The following is a 24,127-nucleotide window of genomic DNA, read 5'->3' as shown; positions in this document are numbered from 1 at the left end:
AATGATCAGGGTGGAAGAGAAAAAAGAGAATCATATGGTAGATATTAAATGAAAACAGCTTTAATAATAAATATTTTAAACTGACCCTAATGAATCACCCATACCTAAGACAATGACAAAATGTCTTCTAAAATTGGTGTATTAATCCGCAAAAATTCTCATGAAGTAATCAGAGTACCTAATCACTAATTATTACACGAAGTGTTCAAAGTGACCGCCGTCAATGCAATAATGAAGGCACCGACAAAATGATTCTACCAGTCTAGCATACCTCTGTTAGTCCGAATTGTTGTGGCATCATTTTCCACCCGTTCTCTTGGGATCGAATATCATGTACCCCCACATGAAGAAGTCGCACGGAAACTCTCCGGGCTCGAGAAGCACTCCCGCACACTTCACCGTACACCAACACAAAGTCTGTGTATTCAATATTCGAAAATAAACGTGCCATTTTCACAAAGTTTTAGCTTAAATCACAGAATGAACACGTAAACACCTGCCTTTTGCAGTCGGATAAAACTAACTGAAAATGTAACCTCTTGTCTCTCTACTTCGGCCGCGCAGCGAAAAAACATTATTCTAAAAACACAATGTTTTACGCTGATTATACAAATACTATTATTTCACCGGCATTATTATTGGGTCAAATAATTAGATAATACGAGCGAATAGATAACTAGCTCGTTAATTTATGGAGGGTATACAATACCGAAATGAAAATTATATCGAAAAAACGGTGCATAACAATTTTGTTGTTCTTGCCGAAATCTGTCCCTTTACTTATTTCTCAGACACGTTGTTTATAGTTATAAATGTCTAAATATTAAATTACACTTAAAATTATATAATTTTTATATAACAGGTTTCAATTTCTTTGGTTTGATATGGGTTTGATGGCCACAAAAAATGTGGTAGGTATTTTTTCAAGAACTGAAATTCATATGATCTTTCAAATTTGACCATTCTTTTTTCTTTTGTACTATTTCTACATCTTGGGAAAACTCTACATTTTAGACTTAGGACGTTTAGCGCTCCAATAGACCGATATTCGGTAAAAAGCACAGGTAAAAAGTTTTGTTAAAAAAATTCTGTGTGACAGCAGAGTCACATTAGCCAACATTGAATATTACATAAAATTACACCTCCGAAGAAGTCACAGCTTGACTTAATTAACGCATAACTAGAGATTAATTACGGTATATGGAAGCTTTTGCAATAATCTGCAACATCATATTTGATGTGAGGAGCGTGTATAAATAAATATGTGTCACGATAAATTTCCGTTGGGTTGGCATCTCCGACGGTTGTGTCAGCGTGTCAGCTGTTCGTGTAATAAATAATGTCATCCAAAGAAATTTTTCAAGTATTACGATTACCGCATGAATTTATTTTCAAATGAATCCTATGGAGCGTACACACAATTGTGAAATGAAAATAAAACGATTTGCGTATTGGTTCATCGGGTTTTCCGTAGTCGTCATAATCTGGAAGTTGTGTATAATTGAATCAAGTAAATTACAGTTCCATCTCTCCTCTAGTACCTATTCACAATTTTGTTTTTAGACCTTGTCAGTCTCCAGTCCTTTAGAAAAGCGTTAGAACTGCAGGAAGATCAGTTAGAATTAACTCAGCAACAAATAGTACTCTTTGAGAATTGGTTAAACAAGAAGAATAACAAGAAGCTCCCAACAATTTATGCGGTGACCCCTACATACTGGCGTTTCGTGCAAAAAGCGGAACTCACTCGAATTTCGCAGACATTAAGGCTAGTGCCAAATGTACACTGGATAGTGGTTGAGGACTCGGAAACCAAAACAGAATTAGTCAGAAATTTAATAGTAGAGTCAGGTTTAGTAGCTACACATTTAAACGCGAAGACGCCGCCTTTTGAGCAGTTACAATCAAAGGAAAGTCAAAATTTAGCTTGCATAACAGGTCATGACAAAATACTTTGCAGGAACCTAGGTGGAAGCGCCACAGGGGAGTGGAACAAAGAAACACAGCTTTGAAGTGGTTTAGGGACACCCTGATTCCAAACAAGGACAAGGGAATTGTGTATTTCATGGATGATGACAACACCTACAACGTGAAAGTGTTCGACGAGGTAGAGTAAAAAAAAATGTTGATTTGTCAACACCGTAATTCAGGTTTCTGCGTGTAGAGGGCGCTTCGTTAGATACATGTGTCAAAAATGTTTTTGCTTATTTTCAGATGGCCAAGATAAAAAAGGTGGGAGTCTGGCCGGTGGGGCTCGTCGGGGGTCTAAACGCGGAGAGTCCGATTCTAGACGAGAAGACAGGTACTGACGTGATTGTTCCTCGACCTTGACTAATGTGTCGCTTTAGGTAAAGTGAAAGGCTACAGGAGCGGCTGGAAGCCGAATCGGCCCTTCGCGATCGACATGGCCGGTTTCGCCATAAATTTAGAACTCATATTGACAAAAACCGAGGCTTGGTTTTCGTACAAGATGGAGAAGGGGTTCCAGGAGAGCGAGTTTCTCAGCTACTTCATAACGAAAGATGAGCTTGAGCCGTTGGCGGATAATTGTACGAAAGTTTATGTGTGGCACACGCGGGCAGAGAACCCGGCTGTTAAGGGCACCATACCGGGACTGGAGGTTTAGGTCTTGATATTTATTTTAAATCATACTTGTTTTGGAGTATTAATACTCAGTTGTATAAATTTTCAAACATTTTATTTGGTCATTGTACACAATTTATAAATCTGTGATACATTCGCATATTCCAGAAATAATTTTATTGTGTAACGTACTTCCTGATATTTTTTATAGTACCCTAGCAGTGAAAATATTAAAAAGAAAGACGTACTCCGCTATTTAAATAATAATTTACCACTCCTTATATACACATATCCAGTCGGTAAAAACGAAAAATATGTATGTACAGACGTATAAAATTTATGCCATGTCTAGCAGCCTGTTGAGAGAGGTGGGAATCCAGTTTGAGTTGTTATGAGACGAAAATGCGACATTTCTGTCGATGTAACACTGCAGCCCGTTGGACCCTATCCTGTAGACTTGCTTGGCCTCGTAATATTTATTGGGTATCGGGACGAACAAAATTCCGCGTTCTTCGCACCTCTTCGCCACCAAATCCTTGTAAAGAGGCGGTATTTTCGACATGGACCGAACAGCGTTGGCGAAGTTCTGCAAAACCAACAATTGCAAATTTATTTTTGAGAAACCGCCACAAAACTACCTCTACTCTAGGGGGCGGCGGCGGCGGGGGCAAGTTATTCTCCATGCTGCTCAAGTACGAGATCGATTCTTTTGCGCCGGGTTGTTGGCCGATGTTGACCGCCCTGTTCATTATTTCCAGCGCGTTGTGGAAGTTTTCTTTAATAGTGGGCTGCGTTAGGAGATCGTCGGACAGCATATTTTTCCATCCGGTGTACCAATCCGTCACTTCGGCGTAGTTCGGGTTGTGGTTGAGCCACATGGCGAGAGTCTGGCGCCATCTGGGGAAGAAGAACTTGTCCAGAATCAGCGTCATGTTGCCCACCGACAACATGTCGCTCCAGTCCATCACCCAGTACCACGCATCTACAACTTCCAGATTAATTCGCGCCGCAAACTTCGACCAATCCTACCAACCTAGATGTTGCTGGTGGGGGTTTATGACGAGGGTCTGCATGCACATTTGCAGTTTTGGGACGATGTGCTTGATGAGGAAGGCGACGAACACGCCATCCGGCAGCACTCTCTGCCACGGCTTCAACATCGGCTTCGCTGATTTGTCGGAGGGGTGCCAGTTGGCCAGCGCCGCCCCCAGTTTGTCCTGGATGATGGGGTATATGACGGATTGGAGTCTGGCGTCCAGCAAGGGTATCCACGGGTGGATCCAGACGTGTATCGGGACGGTATCAGTGACGGGGTTCCACATGTTCACCTCGGCCTGGATCCGCGGCACGATTAGCTGGTCGTAGAGGTTGTCCATGATCCACTGTGGCAACAGGGGCATCCAGGTCTCGATCAGAGTTATCAAAGGATCGCAATCTTTCGGATTCCACGCACTGTAAAGAAATCGAAGCGACTCTTACACACTGACTTGCGGGTTACAGTCGTGTATGTACGATTGTTTTTTGTTAATTATTTATTTTGAATGAAAATATAGCACACACGTCCTTCACACAAAACTCGTGTTATTAACCTAAACATCCTAAAGTGACAGCAAGTGTCGGATATCCGTTTATAGACAAACAATAAAGTAACTTACCTAACACAAATTCGCATTACAGGCATCCAAGTGTGCCATAAGAGACTATCATATGGCTGAATTCCCATATTATTACCTTCTAGTGTCCCACGTTGTCTGGGCTTGTCCAGAATGTCCTTCCAACGGCCAAACACATCCATATATTGCTTGGGATTGGTCAGTGGCGACCAACTGGCGAGGGCCGACGTTAATAGCGGACCGACTAGACCGGGCGCAAGCTCACCCAACTCATACCTAACAAATTCTTCGTAATGATTTTCCTAAAACATCAACACCGATCATCTCAATCCGACGTATGCAACCAACAATACAAGTCACCGATCGCTTTTGTTTTGAACACATTTGTACACAAATTTTAATCACCTGCAGATTATTGAAGATTTGGGCCACCTGAAGCAACGAGAGCCCCAAAGACGGATTCAACAGCTTATCAACAATCTCCATGACATTCCTCAAATTGTCAACGAGCTCGCCCTCTTTCTGTACGACGTTTTTTAGCGTCTCTTGTTCTTGCTTCAGGGCGACGATTTTGTCTTGATTGTGTCGCGTGTTTCTGTCTACACGGATTATGTCCTGAAAAAATGGATAAATATTGTGCAACGGTCGATTATCGATTAAATAACCACCTGTTCGCACATGTCCACCAGAAGGTCGAGATTGTGTTGGATTTCCGGCAGCGCGAAATTTGAACACTTCTTGTGGACCACGTCTTCAAAGTGTTCGACACCTGGGGGCGCTTTTAAGCCGCTCAACGCGTGATACCCGCTCAGGACTCTCTGTTGAGGCCCTGTCATGTCTATTACTTTGACTTTACTTAGTTCGCTGGCGGCCCCCAGATTACGGAACGCCCCTGGGCGTTTACCCTTTTCTATTACGTCATCCACGCTGCGGTAATAGTAGCGCGTCTTTTTTTTTGTCATGTCACTTTTTTTCCATTTGTGATCCATATCTTCTTCTTCAACCTCTTCTTTACTCTCCTTACATTTTAAAATATTTTGTAATTAGCTTTTTCATACATTTTTTATTTCTCATTTTTTTTTACCTGTTTCTTTGGGACTGTTGCCATCTTTTCAGGGCCATAGGCCCCAATTGCCCCTCTACCTTTCCTCAAGTGCGCCTCAACAGGTGCTGAAATACCCTGCAAGTCTTTGCCCAACCCTTTTCCTGGCTGGAACCCCATTTGCAACAAAAGCTTAGCCCCGATTCCTTTAGTGTGTTTCTCCCAATTTCCCACCCCCCTAAAGCTTGTACTCGCGTTATTTTTACTTCTTAACCCAGCAATATCACCTGTTGTTTCTTGCACCCCACCAAACCCTAAAATCCGCGATAAATCTAAAATTCCACCGATTTTTTCACTCACCTGGTCTGGGACGTTCATCTTCTGAATCGCTGGAACTATTTTTCACTTTGAAGGACGTCGTCGGTTGGTCGTCGTCACTTTCGTCCTCTTTTTTCACATTTTTCTCGTTATTTTTGCCCGCCTGTTGGACGCCCCCAGCGACGAAACCGATCGGGGCCGTGTAATTCTTTGGCTTGCGCGATTTGAACGCAGGCCTTTGGTCATCGTCATTATCGCTGTCGTCAGCCCATATACCTAGATTTAACTAGTTGTTAAAATGCGATTGCACCAACTAAACGAGTAGATAGTAGATTTTGGATGAAGTTGTTACCATAAATCTGCTGGTGTTTAGTTAACTTTTTTCTACCACGGTAAAACTCATTGTTTAGGTCATAGTCCGAGATTTCGAACTTTTCCATTTCGTCGTCCGACATTTTCGGGACGTTTTTTTAACGCTTTGTCTATGAATTAATCGATTTATTTCACTTGATGCACAACATTGAGGTTAGATTCGCGGAAGGTTGACGCTTCACGACAGTGCTGCCAAACCGCCCAACTGAAACTTCCACAACAAACAGAATACAGAAATCTACACCAGCGATTATTGATCTATTTTGAATTTAAATAATCCCAATCACGCATTGTCTCCACACGGCCATTAGTAACGATCACTTTCCAATAAATTGTTCGTTTTTAACTTATTTTCATAGATATTCAAAAATATTTACACACTTAAATTGGTCGCAACATTCAGGTACTTTGACTTTAAAAATGTTATCCAATGCAAAGACTCGTCTCTCTAATCGTATTTTTAACACCAGACCACAATTTTAACAAACACAATAACATAAATATGAATTTATTGGTGTTTGTAAAAAAATTTTTTTTTTTGTTGGTCATACTTGTGATGACGTCATTTGCAAAAATGTCATTTAAACAATTAAAACCCATTTGTAAATGAAAGCATATTTTGCAATACGAAACGAGATATTTCAGAAAAGCTTTATTTCCAGGTGAAAAATTAAATTTCTATTTATTATGTTTGTTTAAGCACATTCGCCTGCTTTCAGATTCAACAGTTAAAGTTTCAGGTTTGAAATTTTGGGGATGGAGGATTTGACTAAGCGTTTTGCATCTATCTGGCTCAGGAGTTTTGTCCTTTTAAATATTTTATCTTAGAATAATGGCATACCCGACTCGTGGCGAAAACGGAATTCATCTTGTAAAAAAAAAATGATGCTATTCTATGAGTCATCATTTCGCTTTTAAACCAACAACCTAAGAGATGCAAAATATACAAATCTGTCTTGACAGTCTCATAAATAAAGACTTTTCGGGAGAAGAGACGAAAGAAGGGTAATTATTTACCCGTGAAGGCTCTATCTGACCAAACAAAAGACTGGAATAAGTGGGTATAAAAACCGTCTTTTTCTACATAATTAAGTAGATGTGAACTGACAAAAAGATGGATGTTGAAGGGAACTATAGTTAATAGAGGTTCCAGTAAACAACCCTGAATGATCCGGGGGTTGGCCATTTGTCAACAAGCCCCCCGCTTCCACTTACTGACATTTAAGGAGCGTTCAACTAATGACCCCCTTGACGAGTGCATCGGTCAAAATCGGCCCCAAGATTTACGGTCGTGGAGTTTGTCGGGAGCGTCCGAATCGGCAGGGCCGCGTTAAAATGCAAAAAGTACTTCACCTCGGGGACGCGGACGTGAGCAATCCGTTGGAAGTTTTGATCGAAAGCTGAGACGCCGCCGGCATATGCGAGTGCACAGATTCCAGCCGATAAAGTGTGTTGTTATTTATTAAAACCCGTACCGAATTAACGACAAGCGAGCCATTCGAAAGCGAGTGGAGCATTAGCGCTGGAAAAGGGGCCACCGTTGAAAGTTTTCGGGGCGGCGGGAGTGCCATTGATAATTCAGGCTGGCAATGAGTAAATGCCGCCAGAATCTGCGATGGCACTTAGTCGGACATAACACACGGTGTAATCGACGCTTTGCGTCTGGACTCTTAAAGCACGGCGTTTGCCCGGCGTCTAGAGGATTATCAGCGACGCTCGGCGTCAGTAACCGGCATCCGTCGTCCGTGGATGCATGCTTGCGGATCTCGAGCAGCGCTAGTTCGCGTGGTTCAAACCCGACCCAAAACTCACCGTAAGTAATCCCATTTTTGAAAACAGTCACACCTTCACCGTGTCCAGTCGCAACGGCACTCGATTCATTTTTTCCTCTCGACAAAAATTTTGGCGGAGGCGCCGGAACTGACCCGATCCGGTTCAGCCCGAGCCGCAGAGATTACAAGATGCATTCCGGCGTGACAAATCGGGAATTTGGCGGCGCACTTGCAAAAATGAAAAGTTATGGGTGCGGCCGCAGCGGATAAAAGTTTCAATTCCCAGTAACAATTCCGATTTGTGCCAAGATTCGTGTCGGAGAGTTTTCATTCATGTTTGAACGCGCAGACGACCACCAGGTCCTAGGAAAATTTATTTCGGACTGTAACGACCGGTCGACAACGCGTCGCAGTTTGTCCAGGGTGTTTGCATTGTTTTCGCGTCATCCCGGCTTTGCGGGTGCAAAACAACGGTTTAAATTTGACGTTATCGTTTGCGTAATTAGCGGCGTCGAGAGGGACGGATTTTGTTCGATGACAAGTGTGAGTCTATCAAATCGGTGTAAAAACGTCAGCGGCGCTGATTGAATTGTTTGTTGAAAAATCTGTCGCACGGGGGTGGCGAACATTCCATCAGGGTCCAGAGGGCACCGGGTAATTTCATAACGACCGTCAGGTGTTGTCAGACATTGTAAACTCATCCGAAATTGCCGCAGCGACAATTTGAGGCTTAAATAATTAACTCCACTAGTCCCCGGGCTTGATGAGGGTGAAAACGAGAAGTACAAATAACTCGCGATCGCTCCCCAAACACTCGAATCATACTGGCGCAATTACGACATTTCATTCACTACGATTGACCCAAATTGATTATTTTTCCGCCAATCCAAAAATAACGGGGGACAGGTCGGGAGCGTCACCGGTAGAGTCGTGTTTTTCTTTCTCCGGTGTGGAATTAATCCGGCGGAATGTAGCTGTTCGTAATTCGCAGGATTTTATGGCGGGAATAAAAAAATAATCGAGTTGCCGGCGAAGACTTACACGTTGTTTGCCAAGCAGAACGTCGAGGTCGACCAACCACCCGATCAAAATATTTACGGAATAAATCAGTGGGGTTTGCTTCATATTTAAAAATAAAGTGAAGTGAGAGGACTGCGATTAAAAATTAGTGGTGCGGCGGTCGGCCATCCTGGATCGGGTGTTGGCGGCGTGAGTCCCCGCAGGAGTCCCTCCTGGATAGAATACGGAGAAAGTCACGGGCTATCGCCGCAAAACGCGGCAAAAAAGTCAAGGTAAGTTGCACCATCCAATATTTACGGAGAAGAGATCTGCACGAATCAATTGTGTGGACAAATCGCGTCGCATCACCCGCTTTTATATTTTTCCCCTCAATAATTCAAAAGTCTAAAACCTGATAGTGGTCGTTAGCGTCAGAGTGGAGCCGCGCCGTGAGGAGCAGACCTGGGGGAACAACCCTTCCGCATTTCTTCGATTCGATCCAATTCAAAACAAGCCCGACCGTTCTAAAATAACGTTTCTGTAAATCTCAAACGTCAAACCCAATTGGCCGTAAACGCTGCATCCAAGGAGGAGAGCGTCAGGGTCAGCGTGATTGACGTCCCCGGTCCTCATCGAGTGTTGTCAATCGATGAATTTAATAATCTGCCCTCCGCGAAGTACTCTTTGTCGCGTATTGATCGCCCCAATGGAGTTCCACCACACTCGGGCCAATTTCACACAATGTGTACAGTTTGTGACGGAACCAGTGACATGTGTCGGAGTTGAGAAGATGCGCCTTTTATCTCGGCGACATTAAACAGATGGAAGGGCAATAAAAAGGGCGGCGATAAATTTGATAGGGGGCTGTATCGAATTAAAGACAAGGCCTGCGAATTTTTACGACGGCCGTCGTAAAGATCATAATTGAAAATGACCGTAAAAATTCGATTCGGCTTGTTATGCCGGCCCTAAATCGCGACAGCGCAAAATGCAGTTTGTTTAAAGTTGAGCCGTTTATTTATGACGGTTTTGTTTTATGGATGCAATTTCCGGGGGCGCCTCTCGAGCGTTCCGGATGTCCGGAGTGCGTTTGTTAAACTGCGAACGGGTGCTAACTCGGGGGTGTCAATTTTTTCGATCAAACAATCGAGTCGCGAGGTTGAAACGAAGAAATCGGAGTCGTCTTCGAGAGAAATTTCGAAATGTTTTTTTTTACGGGATACAAATGTCTTGTGTTATGTCAGAGCAAACAAACGAAATGGTACAGTTTAAAATAAATTTCTTTTGCTTCGCTCGAGTGGGTTTGTTATCGAATATAAAGAACACAAGAAATTCTTTATAAATCCGATCGGGACATATCTAGCCTGGAAATGTTTTTATAAAGGTTTCCCAAAGGTCAGCGTCTCTGTAGGTGGAGGACGCAACCGGAGCAGCGAAGAAACTTCTTTAAATTGGTCTCGTGTTGCATTTTAATATTTAATTAGCACTTACACGCTTCGCGTTATCATTGTTATGGTGCTTTTAACCACCACATCAGAAATATTGACTAGAATTCTAAATTAAACTAATAAAGGGACCGTACCCGAGCCTCTCAACCCTTCGCACGAGTCCTAAACATACAGCTTCCTGACTGTCCCGGGGCTAAACGTTTCCAGCGAAACAAGCCAAGTTCCTTCATAATTGGAAGGCTTAAAAAGCGGCTTTTTGCCGCATTTCAAGCAGCATTTCTCCAAATATTAAAAATACTACTCTCGTGTCAAAAATTAATTACTCCCTAGAATTCGAACTTTTAGGGTAATAACGTTTTTCATGTTGTGTGCAACTAGAATTTTTAAAAGTAATTTTGAATGCCTAAGGTTGGTTACTTTGAATTGAGAGATTAAATCCAAATAAATATACCGCCAGTAACCAAAATTGATTGTGAAACGAAAAATCATCTATCAGTTAGCGAGAAATTAGTCATTTGCAACTGTTACAATTAATTTGCTGACTTACATTTTTGGGATATCTTTTGTTTGTCACCAGAAACCACATAGCCTCCAACCTAACCAAATTTATGGCAACCTAGTAACGAATATCCCTAAATCCTAGGGAGTAATTTATTTTTGACACGAGAGTATACGTAAAGTCTGTTTTTTTAATAATAATCAATTGTCAAAGTGTTGTCAGGTTGGTAGACTACGTCCACTGATAGAATGCAGTTTTTTAAATACCCATAGATAACAAAATCCCCAAACCATAACATTAAAATATTAACAAAGCATCATAGATTGTGTTGGTAATATCTTGAAACATTCGCGCCACTGGTTCTCATTGGTTGTTATGAAACCCACGCGAAAACTAAATTATGACATTTCAAATTTGAAATTGTCAATCCTGTCAAGTGGTTTGCGATTTTTCATCTTTAGAGCTTTGTTCTGCGTTTCTCTGGTTTTAAAAGTTATTAGTTTTGACCGTGTTGCTGTTTTGATCTGTTCCGTTGCGAGTTTTTATAGATTTTTTGAATTTGTGAAGTGAGTTCGTGCCTCAAGAATCTACCATAATGAATCAGAGATAAGGTGAACACTTTAAGTGACATTACAAATATCGAAAATAATACAGAGGTAATTTTTGTTCATGCATTAAATATTAAATAATCTCTTGTTTGTGTTTAGCCTTTTCCAAAAAAAGCTGGATATTTTAATGTCAGTAGCCAGCTTTTTACGGAAATTCGAAAATGTATTGTGGGTTGCATTTTTAATTCCGTCGGGGACATTATCACTCGTGAAATACCCCTGTAGGTATTAATAAAACCTAATATATTACTCCTATTATACTGCAGTTTTCTTTCGTCTTTCCTAAGTGTAAACAGGCAGAATAATAATAAAATATCACGTGTAAACCTAGTCTTTCCATTTTTAAATTTTGCGCCGAATCTTGTAGCGTAGAGTGACAGAGTTTAGAAAATTCAAAACAGTGAATTTTATAAATCACGTTTGAAATATTGACTTATGAAATTGTCACCGATTGTCACATTTGTCAATTTAAATTAAACACGTGTCTCACACTGATAAACATATGCAACATAACCTCAATAATGATCTAGGGGAAATCTGGGGTGAAAATGAGATAGAAATGGACCAAATGTCAATGATTTTTAATATACAGTTTGGTCTTTTTCTGTATTTTGACACTGACAATTGATTATAAAAAACGGACTATATAAGGTAATAAAAAGTGACACGTTGTTGCGATTTTTTTTCAACAAATTAGCGTGCAATGGCTATGATATAGATCAACTACAAAACAGCTTTTCTTGAGGTATTTAAAAATACAATACAAAGTAATGAAAGTTGACAAAGTTTTATGTCAACATCCTGACCAGAGATTTTTCAAAAGATCACCACAAAGTACAATGTGATCAAAAAGAAAATAAATCAGAGCAGGCGTAGCGGAATTCTATGCAAATAGCGTTCAATGCTCAAACACTATTTTATGATAAATCATGCCTCATGAATTTTAGACGTTGGAATTATAATTGTGCACTTTATTATTATTATGTATCTGATAATGGACAAAACTTATAAAATACACGAGAGCAACATTTTACATTCGTAAGTTTTATTGCCAAACGCGACGCCACTGGTAAGCAGAAAATCGCGAAAATGTCAAAGAAACGTTAACGATGTGCTGTTGTTAACCTAGAAAATAACTTTTCGATAAAACAGATAGCACTCTTGGTTTGTTTTCTTTTTTATCACTCAGTGTCGGCTGCATTTACAGTTTCAGTCAGCATTTCTCGGGCTATTGTGAAATCTATACAACGTAATGGAAACTGACAGTGCACTGCGAGCCTTTTAAGTTAGCTTAATATAAATAAGTAAAAAAAATCTTTTGAAGGGATCATCGTGGATTAGGTTTAATATGCGCTTCTTGTCTGCTGCATTTTTAATTTTGAACAACCCTTCTCGGGGTATTAAAAGTGCTATACAAGGTAACGAAGCTTGACAGTTATTGGGTGTCTTATAAGTGTGTTTAACATAAATACACCAAGGGTTTTTTTTAGAGAGAAATCGGCGTACAGGTATAATCCAAGATGGCTGTCGTAAGTTCGGAGGGTCAAGGTGATCCCACAAACCCAAAAATAATTACGCAGATTTGAAAACAATGTCGGCTATAAATTCGAAAATAATTCGTGAAATAATCCGGCCAATTGATTTTTGAATAATTCGTTATTAAGTGCGGCAGAGTGTAACGTCACCAAGCCGGATTTAGCACCATTACGTTCTTCACTCCCGCGGAGATTAAATTTTTCGTGAAAAAAGACGGGAATTTCCCGGAGGCTTACAAAATGTATTCGCCGAACAATAATGTTTGCAATTTGTTAAACCGTGTGTAGTGTTGTCCTAGCTAATTAAAAGGAATCGTAAGAGAAAAATATTTCTTGTGACGAAATGAAAACGCGAAATCACCGAGGTTGAACTAATGAATGGATTTTAGCAGTGTGTGGCATCAAAGTATTAGTGTAATCGTTGATAAAAATATTGTTGCAGAGATATTAATGCTAGAGCAATATTTGCACTGGTTTGACGCGAATTTCGATGTAATTTTATTGAAGCACAGCTTTTACCAACAGGAGGGTTCTATTTATTAACGACAAATAACGTTTTATTACTTCATTCAGATAACTTGATAATGAGATAAAGCTCATATTTTCATTAAATATTCAATAACACCACCACTTAGCCGCGTAAATCGGTTGTCACCGAAATTGGATTTTTCCAGTGTCGCTATCTTCACCCCCGAAACAACGTTAATTGTTTATTGCAATTGCGCCGTTTATTTATTCACGCCGTGTTTACACTTCCGGAGTATTCGTTGGCAGAAGCGAGGTTACTCAACTTTCCACTTAATTTAAATAATAATAATCGCGGCCCCGCTTCCATTATTTCGTGGGCAATTGTGCGGCGGCGGCGTCGGTCCACACTTGCACGATCAGCAGAACCGCCGCATTTTTGACAAACGACATTTCCATTACGAGATAAAAACTTGCGACCGCTGACAAAGGTTCTTGCCCCTCGCACAGTCGATATTTTCCGTAGTTTCCCACAAACAATCGGAATGTTTTCCGGAGGATCGTTGGGGCTTGATGGGTCGTTAAAGAGGCACTCGAGCCGTGGAAGCTTTCTTGGGCGGGATGACGCGGCTCATCCCCGATGAAAGGTTATCATAATTAAATTTATTGTGCCGGGGAGGGGACGGCAACAAACATTAATTAATTAATTAATTAATTAATTATCCTTAATTGCGTAAATAGAATATCAAGTAACACGACGGCGAGGGCAAAAAATGTTTTCCCCGGGAACAAAGGTTTCATATTTAGGGAGCACGGATGGAGTTTCTTTCGCCGAGAAGTATACACTATACAATGTATTAATAAATGGGGGGATTTTATTTGAATTAAAACGTCTTGCGAGGTTTGAATCGTGAAAGCACAATTCGCTTGGCAAAGGGCCAGCTACAATCAGTAGTTAATGATACAAAGCTCGTGTTCTTGCACAACTACACTTCGTAGTATAATAACAGGGGGGAGAGTGTCGGTTGTTGCTTAATTCCAGAAGCTCTTAAAGATTCACGATGGGGTCTGTTAATTTTTTAAAAGGTGGCTTGGGATGGTGTCTACAACTCGCGCATAAATCCGACACCTTTAATTAATTACCTTTGCGGTATCAAAGACCCGATGTTTTATTCAATGGGTTGTTGATTACGCGAACGGAGTTGGTGTACACAAACGTCGCCCAATTAAATTTCGTAAATATTTTTCCGCGTGTTTATCGGAGCTTTGAAAAGCTCTGATTTCATTACGAAATTGTTATCTCTCAATTAACATTCTGGAGAAGCTCGCAAGCGCTTTATACACTCGTATTTAAATGCATCACGAGGCGCGCCCCCACACTGCCACAGTTTACTTTTTTACCTTGCCAAGCAGCAACTGCAGTTTATTTTCCGTGCATAAACAACCAAGCAACCTCGGTGAATAATTCTGTTTCGTAATTTCTTCCTCTTTCGATTCATTCTGTTGGAAAAATTGTTCAATTATTGTTCGGTCCCCGCTTAATCCGGCCGTCATAAATCAAACGTGGCGTCTTTCAATAGAAATAATTCATCAAGCACTTGACACGTTAACTAAATGCCGCCGCCGTCTGAAAATAAGTGGAACGGGCCTTTCTCAAACACGCCCCCGCCGCCCCACGGGAGTCGATAACCTACCTGCAATCGTAAAGGTCTTTGACACCGTGACCTAATGATTGCACTGCACCGTCACGGTTACCTATAAACCGGTGGATCGCGATTTAGGGGTGGCGTGCAGGGTGTGCGTGTTGCAATGCACAATATAACCCCATTAACCCCGTTTGTAGTTGCGGACCGATCCGATTGGAAATTACACTTCGATGTGCTTTCGGACGATTTTAATTCCGCGGTTTTTTCCGGACGCTTCCGGGAAGGAAGGCGGGTGGGGTTTTTGTTGAAAAATGGAAGTCGGTGCTTGGGGGAGATTAATATTAGGGGTGAACGCCGGAAAAGGGGCTTTTGTGGCTTTAATCGTACATTTTCTTCCTCAACTCTTCTTCTTTCTTTGCAACATTCATTATTCTTTCAGAACATACATATGCTTCGACTGGTTTCATTTGGATTTCAACTGGCTCTTCCTGTCTTTGTACTCTTTCATTTCTTTTTGCTCTGATTAATATTCTTTTTAAAAATTCTTCTCTGTCCTTTCTTTTCTTCTAATCTTTGTCTCAAGTCTTACTCTCTCACATCACCCCTTACAGCCCTTCAGGTTCTACTACTTAGAAATGTTTTTTTCTAGCTTTTGCAGTGAATAATCTTAATCTATCTACATATTTTTCTATTGGTCTTCTATTTGGTCTTCATTTATTCTACTTTTTGCTTTTCATCATTGTTATGCTCATCGATTTCGACCTGACTTGTAGCTTTTCATGTATTTTCTCTATCTTTCCATTTGGAAACATTTCTCTTTATTTTTGTCTTTTCGTATTCAAATTTTGCTTTATCTTTTTAAAATCAACTTAATCAAGTTAAGTTTCAAGTTTTTCTATCTCTACTTCTCTACTTCATTCTTTACTTTCTTTCTGGTTCTAGCACGGAGTCTTTTCTAGCTTTCTCAGTGTCAAATTTCCTTCTTTTGCTCCTCGTCATTCATTTAGGATGTATCTTCCAGCTAGTTGCTCTTCTTCTTGTGTTTTTTAATTTCTTTTAAATATAATTTTTTCGTTTTCTTCATATTTAAACCTTTTTATTTATCTTCTTTAAATTGATTTAACAAGCTTCAATTCTTTTCCAGTTCATTTTTGCACTTTACAGATCCTAAAACATGTTTTTTCTATCTTCTTTTCTTCACCAATCAAGCTTCTATCCACACATTTTTACTACTCCCAAGGAACCTTTCTTCATTTATTCCACTTCTTACCTTCACCACTCTTCCAAAATTAATCTCTTCTTCAACAATTCTTCATTTGCATTTTAGCTTTTTGCAATTATTTGATCTCTTCAAGTTTCTTTTCTTTAACTCTGCTTTTAAAGGAGTTTCCCTTTCTTTTTATATTATCTCTGTTTCATCGCTTTACATTTCCTCAGGTTTAAGCACATGGAAGACATTTCTTTCTCCATGACTATTAAAGAATTCAAGAATGATGTCAGTTCCACACCCAGTGATAGAAAATACTAAAACCTACGGCTGTCAGCCAATCACATCCCTCCTATTTACATTCTATCACCGGCAATCGCCAATCGGATGCGTTTGTAAAAATAAGTCGCGCATCGCGTAGCAACCGCTAAACGAGGCACAATTTTAATTGGCAAATATTAAAAATCAAATTAAATTAAATTTTCAATGATTGTTTTTTCTTGGTATAGTCGTGGAGAAAGTATAGTCTTCAACTCGCGTATAATAGCTACTATTCACTCGGACGATTTCACCACTCGCCTATGGCTCGTGTTACACCTTTGTTTGTCGCTCTTATTTTTATATCTATAAGTCAAATTTTAATTTCTCTCAGTTCTCCATTTCAGCTTTTCAAGTCTTGGCACCTTTTTCTGCGTTACTTTCTCTGGAAACTGCACTTTCATGTTTTTTTGTTTTTTTTTTCTCTGTGTCGACAAAAAGAAACAAAATAAAAAGAACTCTTTACTTCTATCTTGTTTTATCTATGCCTTATTTTCTAATTATCTCCCGCTCCCGGTGCGCCTTTTGCACCTTAAAAACCTGCAAGTTCCTTTTTGAGAGTCGTCGCCGCCTAGATAGCGCCACGTCGAATTAATTTCTTCATTTCAGCCATTCAGAGATCGTCACGTAGTCCTGGATTAATCCCCTCGACGTCCTCTTTCTGGAATATTCGAATTAATTTTATCATTTGGGCCAAAGGAAAACGGCCATTAAATTTTTACGAGATCAGCGCATATTTCATACAAGTGCGCTTACGTAATTCGCGGTGAGAGAATTCAAATATGCAAATTTCGTCGTTAACTTTATGCACTTCCCTCCAATGTAAATTCCATAAAACCGAAAATGTATATTTCATGGAGGTACGAAATAGTGATGTAAATGTCAATTCGCGTTGCTCCAATGTTTATATTTGCAATGTTGATTAATTGATGTGTGTTTATGTTTCGTGCTTAAAATACATTAAGGAAAATTTTCTTAACGTAAACAAACTCTTTGACGGAAAGTCCGTCTGTTCATTGTACCGAAAGGAAATCAAATTCCAGTCGGGAAATCGACAAAAAATCACTCTCGAATTAATTCCAACAGCTCGAAAGAGGTCAATAACGATGAGAGACAGCCGAAGCTGCAACGGATTAATGCGGTTGATTACTTTCAAGTCTTTTGCGCGAAGATGCAGCCAGAAGAGACACGTTTTCCGATTTTTCTTTTTCGGATTTTATTGCGCTCTCAGCCCAAGCGATGATTGGTTTACGCACACCTTTCTCCACCCTCGCTGTTTCTTTCTTGGCAAAATAGTACCGATCTTTCAGTCGCAGTCTATTTATCCCGATCCAAACAAATCGAGCTTCACTCAGATGCAACGCCGTAAGCCCGAATAAATCATATTCGCTAATGCCGTCCATAAATTCCCACGTGGCCCCTTTTTGTTCTTCGCCATAATTCCGGTAAAAAGCGTGCCGCTTATATTTCATGGACAACATTAACAACGTTACGACATAAATTAAGCGAAATAAATTAAAAACGAAAGCTACACGTTCCGGCAAGGGGTGAGTCGGTATCGATTAAAATGTAATAGGCGCGCTGGTGCAAACAAAACAAATCTCGCGAGATTCAAAAGTCGGGGGTCGATCGAAACAATAACTCGTGCAAATCTGCATAACGCGCAAGGGCGGCAATTAGGCGTCGTAGGGGTGGCGAAGAATGGAGCAATCAGGGTGACGCCGTCTCATCCACCTGAAAAAACAGCGGAAAATTCGCCCGGAACGCGATATGTTTGTCGTCGGGAGTGTTGACGCGAATGCGTCTATGACGTATTTTCGATATTAAAAACAGGACATCAAGCTGGAATTGTTATAGGCCGGAGGCAATAAAGTGATAAAAATATTAATTTTATTAGTGCCGGCAACAGACTGTGGAGGAAAATACGAAGGGGCTGGCGCACGCACCTTAAATTGTTGTAATCTTTATTAGTCCGAAATATTTTTAGACGAACCAGAGTGGCCACTTATGCCCGGTGGGCTGCTGAATTTTAAACGCTCCCGTATCTTAAGGGGCCCAAGTGCGCCGCGGTTAATATATCTGGCGGTTATTAAAGCTCCGAAATTTTTATGATCGGTGTTGACTCCATTCCTTGCACTAAATTTAATTGGGGCTTGTTTTAGTGGCAAATAAAAAATGTTTTCTTTCGGATAACGCCCTCCAGGCAGGGTGGGTCGCTTTGTTAACGAGGCCTACCGCACTGTAACTGCTCGTTCTGGAAAAAATTAAAAACATTTATGCGTTACGACCGCACAAAATAATAATTAGGTTAAGCAACACTGGGGGCGGTCAACTTTTGGATGGGTGGCCGCTGGGGAGATCGCCTTCCGTTGCAACTTCAGTGCTTCGTGCGATTTCAATATATGTAGTCTGTAATGTTGCATGAATAACCTTTGACCTGGATGGTGCCTACAAAGTGAGCATAGAGAAAAATAATAATGATAAAATAAATGGTGCTTTCAAAGGAATCATCATTATTTGATATAAATACGCGTGATGATAAATACCCGGCCTCGATGCCGTGGCCCCTCTTAATAATAATATCTAATGATAACAGTAATATTCGTTGCTAAAGCTTTAGTTTCATAGTTCAAAGGATCATAATACCGCCATTTTTACAATTCAAAAGCTTAATTAATTATTTTCAGAAGACCTGAAATGTTTTCATCTTCAAGCGGGCGAAAATCGCGGCTTTGTGTATCTCTAGTGGCTTTTTTTTTGTAAACGGACTTGAAACACTTCAAATCCTTGGAGTTGAAATGTCTACAGGAGGCTCGATCGAGTCAAATATAAAATAGCAAAAAAAATGAAGTTTTCGACAGTTTTTGGTTATCCACTTTGAAAAATTGCAGCAGACGTATGAAACATAAAAAGATGTCACTAATGGCGCAAAAGATCGGCCAAATCTTTGAGAATGCAATAAAAAAAAATCAATTATTTATTTCCAATGGCTCAGGAGTTAGTTATACGTTTTTTAATGAAGCTCTGCAGCCCCGCTTTTTTGCGAAAAAGATGACATAGGTCAAAAACGATGACAGATAAATGTGGACAAAAAGAGATTCTAAGCTCAGAATTTTACGTAGAATCCAAATTTGAAATCAAAATGGTGCCTTTCCATTAAAAAAACAAAGATGGCGTCGATTTCCGGTATTTCCGGAAGTGTCGCCATTTAAAAAATATTTTGTTTAAACTTGGAGCAGTCGATTATAGTCGGCTACCAATTTTCATATTAATACGATTTTGGGAAATCAGAAAGTTTCTAACGAATCATCCTGTATAGGAGTATCATTCAGAGTAGAAAGTCTTTTTGTGCTTCGCCCAGTTGCCGACCTCGACTTCGTCTCGGTCTTCAATCTTTGGGCGTAGCACAAAAAGACTCACTTCTACTCTTGTTGATGTAATCTACTATACTTAAATTTTGAATGACTTGTGACTTTTTTGAAAAATATTTTATGGAATAATGGCATAGAGATGATTTTGAAGACTTTACGGTCTTGTGGATTCCATGAAGGTTTCATTTTGAACTCCTAACTGGCTTTATGTAGAGATTGGAGAAACTGATTCGATGGTAATGAGTTTCCACTGTTGCAACATCTCCCAAAACTTCTTTCAAAATATCTGTTTTTTGTTGTCTTGGCACCAGAATGGGATTCCTCTTTCAGGTGCTATTTTTCCAGGCAATTGGAGTATTTTCCTTTAAACTTCATTCAATAAACCTGTTCTTAGATGGATACTCTCATTTTTGATCATTTTTCTTTTTACAAATATTAAGCACCAGTAAATCTTGTTCTGTAGTTTTTTCAATGTTTTCTGTCTTTGTGTTTTCTTATTTTCTGTTTCTCTGTTTAACCCTTTAAATAGACTTCGTGCTGCAACCAGTATTTTTTTTTTCTAGAAATCTTATTTTGATTATTTCCTTCATGTGTTTAGCAACCAATTGCGTGACAAATATTGACCAATCAAAACGAGAAAACAAAAAATAACCCGATAAAATTTCTCTAAAATGCACATGTGCAATAATCTGATAAAAAATGTCGGTACCTGATTTTTTTTTTAATTATTTTGAATAAAAAGGATTGGAAATAATGCGTTTGGTTTCATTCTATTCAGGAAATAATCAGCCGTATACCCCTCGTGCAAAATTTTAACATCGGCAAACATCCATAAATTATTCGGTCAGAAGACCAATTATTATCAAATAAAAGCCCTCGACTTCGTCTCGTGCTCTTATTTGATAATAATTGGTCTTCTGCCCTCGACTTCGTCTCGTGCTCTTATTTGATAATAATTGGTCTTCTGACCTCATTTATGGATGTTTTCGTTCATTAGCGAAAAATTTTCCGATAAAAATTTTGCACTTGGGATATAATATGTGAAAATTTTTTAAACGTTTTTCTACTTTTTTTAACACCTGATAATTTCAAAACATCACACTTTTTCTTTCTTCTTCTTTTCAATTTCTGTTCGTTGATATTTTTCTCCTCTTTCTCGCAATGACGATAGACTTAATTTTATTCCTTTTTACTGTTTTTTCTTCAGTTTCTTTATTGTTCCTTTAATGGAAACCTCCGTTGGCCATTAAATTCATTATTATTATTTTATTGTTAGATATTAATAGTGGTTGAATTTAGCCACCACTTTTTTCTGCACCCTCGCGTCAATAACTGCTTCATTTTCCTTCACCAGAATTTGATTCAGCCACAACTGTTTTCCAATTTTGTTGTCACTGTTGACACAACAAACGCTCTCGAAAAACATCCACCCAAAAAAATTAACATCGCGTTCGCTTTGTTGGTAATTTTGTCTTCGGTCGTGTTGTGCTTCAATTTACTTTGTAAAAATGCCCTCAATTTCGGTAGTTGGCAATTAAGAGCTTCTTTGAGCCCTTAAGCCTCGGCCGACCCTCGCGAAGCCCCGAAGCCGCATTCCTTAGCATATTTTCGTTTCAGCCGCAAATTTCCAATTCTATTAGCAAATTGAATAGAACGAGGCTTTTATGTTTTAAGCAGAAATATCAAAACGTCATTACGGCAGCAAATTCGCAATAAAGTTTTTACGTTACGATAAGTTATTATGTCGTCGAGTGTTGGTGCAAGATTTCCGTCATAAAAGAGTCGAAATGAAGTTGTAAGTTCCATTTAAGTTTCGCATCGGTCCGGATCTTGTTTTCCACCAACTTTTTAATGACATTCCTGGATCGCGTCCAGGATTTGTCCGTATTTATTTTTTTGGGCGCGTGTGTGCACGGTCCGCGTTGAATTTTAAAACGTCCCGGTGGCGCAATATGCTAATGGGGGTTGTTGGGGAATGATTTAATTGCGTCTGACAGGAACGATGAGGTTTTATGGACGTGTTCGACGGAGAAATGGGTCGGTTCGATTCCAGACCGGTAAATCTTGGGAACAAGTGATTTGTTGCTATTAGCAGGAAGGCCGCAAATTCCTGCTTTTCCACCAGGATCAGCAGGAAATTTATGTTGGGAGGCGAATCAGGTCCGGCTCTTAATAATTGCGAATGATACCGTCAATTAGAGCGAACGGAATTCTTTACGTGCCTGAAATCGCTGAGTCACGAGAATCGGGAGATTTTTCGGGGGTCCACGTGGCGAAAGCTTTTGGCGCGAACTCACCTATAAAACAGCGAATATTTATGCAAACGCGCAAGGTTTTCCTTTCGCATGTTTCATCTCGGCGTTATTTTCAGACGGGCCATAAATTTCGATTAAGCCATTTGAATGTGTACAGGAAAAACTAGAAACCTAGTGCAGATGTGGGCGAGGAAGTCGTAAATATCGACCCCTGCAGGACGAGGTCGAGATGTGGAGAGTCTCGAGTCTTCGGCATTTCCGAGTCATAACCTAATTACGCTCCCGTTTTAAAATTCCACAACAAAACCGAAACTCGCAAAGAAACGTTGCCACCGGGGGCGAAAGCTCGACTTTGATTAATCGTGGCTCTATTCACTCCGTCTAAAATAATAGTGAACCTTGCGGAATTAATTCCGACCAAAAACACAATTTGTCCGCACGAAAACGGATCGAGATCTTGCGCCCAATAAATTTTAATTGCTTATCGATTCCGTCGGTAATAATGTGTTGTTGTTTGTTGCAGTTTTCCGAATGGACGGATCATGACGACGACGTCCCGGACATCGGTGAGTCCTCATCGTCTTGCAAGACGTCCCTCAATATGTCATTCTCCGACTGTCACGCTCTCATTTCACGTTTATTACTTGTAATGTCGAGACGGCCGAATTTAATAAGAAAAGAAGACGAGACTAAAAATAAATTAATAAGAGGGTTGGAAGAAGGGTGAATTATTAGCTCTTTATTAAAGCGCGTCGCATTTCTAATTAATTTATACCGCGAGATGATGAAACGAGCTTTGATGCCGGATTCTTACTCGTAGCGATAACAACTTCAATACCAGTTTATGTATGGTGGCGGAACGGTCGGGGGCGGCGTCGAGGTGAGTATTTCAGTTTTCAGGACCGGTGTCGATTCCACAAGACACAGCGCCGCGGGAAGGCACTCTCGCTGAGGACCAAGCAGCGATGATGTTGCAAAAAAAATCTGATAAGATAACATGATGTTGTATATCTCTTGGCACTCCTGGATAAATGGGTTATCCAGCAGTGAAGATCTCGTCGAAATGGGTTGAGTATTTAAGGCTACAGATCTGCACAAACATGCAGAGAAACATACGAATCATTATCTCTCCTCCTTCGGTGGTCGGATAATCAAAATGTTTTTCGATGAAGAAGCTAAGAGCGAGCGCTCACTAGTCCGCGTCGTACGCATCGTTTTTGTAATATTTTTGACAAAATATTTGATGGAATGATGCCGTAGACTAGTTCCTGTAGAATTTGGAAAACTTGATTCGACAGTAATGACTTAAAGAGGTTCCACTTTTGTGAAATAATTTATGAATTGTTTGAAAAAGTCTTTTTCGTGTTCGATTTCCGAGATTTACATAACGTGAAAAGTGGTATATATGTACCTAATTTGACATCTGTCAAACATGTTTTTGAAAATTTTTGCCTAAACGAACACGAAAAATGTTGTGTGCACCTCGGCCAAAAAGTGCCTTTTCCTCGCCTGTTTTCAAGTCTGGGCTGCGCCTCGACTAGAAAACCCAGACTCGGACGAAAAAGATGCACTTTTTGGGCCTTGATACACAAATGACTATTCTGTTCTTAGCATCAAAATAAGATTCTTTTTAAATCTAGAGGATTTAAAAACCTGTTCTTAGATTTTGACAATCTTTACTTTGAAAAATAATAAATCCTAGTAAAAATTCTCTTGTAGTTTTTTTTTTATTTTCTGCTGTAGCCAAGAATTTTTTTCAGAAGTTGGTGTTTTTCTTCTTGATAAACGATTTTTTGTAATTTTTAGTGTTTTCGAAAATATTTTTCTACTCATCTGGTAATTCCAAAAACCGTAACACTTTTTTTTTCTCCCAAGTTATGTTCCTGTTTGCTCTTATTTTTTTTATTTTTTCGTCACTTTCTCCCATTGACATAGGACATCTTTTTTTAATTCAGTTTTTATATTATTCTTTTAAAGCAAATCGCTGTTGGACAATCAATTCATGTTTAATATTTTAAAGAAAAACCGCGCACGGCATCGTGGTTGTATTTATTTATCATTACGGATATTTCTGTCAAG

General features: G+C 39.8%; 3 protein-coding genes across 4 annotated transcripts in view; 2 read left to right on the top strand and 1 right to left on the bottom strand.

Annotated features, from left to right (window-relative positions):
- The first annotated feature begins 1,280 nt into the window (after nucleotides 1-1,280).
- On the top strand, nucleotides 1,281-2,827 carry GlcAT-I (Glucuronyltransferase I). Its single transcript, XM_069051296.1, has 5 exons — nucleotides 1,281-1,510; nucleotides 1,564-1,910; nucleotides 1,961-2,104; nucleotides 2,212-2,299; nucleotides 2,346-2,827. Exons 1-5 carry the CDS (start codon nucleotides 1,396-1,398, stop codon nucleotides 2,621-2,623), a joined length of 972 nt encoding a protein of 323 aa, XP_068907397.1. The 5' UTR covers nucleotides 1,281-1,395; the 3' UTR covers nucleotides 2,624-2,827.
- sip1 (septin interacting protein 1) lies at nucleotides 2,674-6,145 on the bottom strand. The gene is made up of 9 exons (XM_069051264.1): nucleotides 5,906-6,145; nucleotides 5,596-5,829; nucleotides 5,278-5,549; nucleotides 4,862-5,212; nucleotides 4,599-4,808; nucleotides 4,236-4,495; nucleotides 3,614-4,032; nucleotides 3,219-3,562; nucleotides 2,674-3,166 (listed from the first exon to the last, which is right to left on the bottom strand). The coding sequence occupies exons 1-9, from the start codon at nucleotides 6,006-6,008 to the stop codon at nucleotides 2,918-2,920; spliced, it is 2,442 nt and encodes an 813-aa protein (XP_068907365.1). The 5' UTR covers nucleotides 6,009-6,145; the 3' UTR covers nucleotides 2,674-2,917.
- A 1,312-nt stretch (nucleotides 6,146-7,457) lies between these two features.
- The window catches only part of Trpgamma (Transient receptor potential cation channel gamma), a 69,862-nt gene continuing 53,192 nt past the window's right edge, over nucleotides 7,458-24,127 (top strand). The window contains exons 1-3 of one of the 2 annotated variants that reach the window (XM_069051252.1): nucleotides 7,636-7,738; nucleotides 8,757-8,989; nucleotides 22,572-22,614. The gene's annotated coding sequence lies outside the window, so the exon portion shown is untranslated. Of the gene's footprint in view, nucleotides 8,990-22,571; nucleotides 22,615-24,127 lie in introns of both variants that reach the window. The other variant, XM_069051251.1, reaches the window with a different exon arrangement.

The sequence above is a fragment of the Tenebrio molitor genome, chromosome 6 (genome assembly GCF_963966145.1).
Source record: "Tenebrio molitor chromosome 6, icTenMoli1.1, whole genome shotgun sequence".
Taxonomy (NCBI): domain Eukaryota; kingdom Metazoa; phylum Arthropoda; class Insecta; order Coleoptera; family Tenebrionidae; genus Tenebrio; species Tenebrio molitor.
The sequence above is the reverse complement of the archived record's forward strand: the minus strand, read 5'-3'. Positions and strand labels throughout refer to the sequence as shown.

Excerpts from the sequence above, each read along its gene's own strand:
- GlcAT-I (XM_069051296.1), top strand. The coding sequence starts at position 1,396 with ATGAATCCTATGGAGCGTACACACAATTGTGAAATGAAAATAAAACGA. Across the intron at positions 1,511-1,563 it reads GTTGTGTATAATTGAATCAA|ACCTTGTCAGTCTCCAGTCC; the intron begins GTAAATTACAGT and ends TTTTGTTTTTAG. Across the intron at positions 1,911-1,960 it reads AGCAGTTACAATCAAAGGAA|CCTAGGTGGAAGCGCCACAG; the intron begins AGTCAAAATTTA and ends ACTTTGCAGGAA.
- sip1 (XM_069051264.1), bottom strand. The coding sequence starts at position 6,008 with ATGTCGGACGACGAAATGGAAAAGTTCGAAATCTCGGACTATGACCTA. Across the intron at positions 4,033-4,235 it reads GTAATGCGAATTTGTGTTAG|TGCGTGGAATCCGAAAGATT; the intron begins GTAAGTTACTTT and ends ATTTCTTTACAG. Across the intron at positions 3,167-3,218 it reads CGCCGCCCCCTAGAGTAGAG|AACTTCGCCAACGCTGTTCG; the intron begins GTAGTTTTGTGG and ends TTGGTTTTGCAG.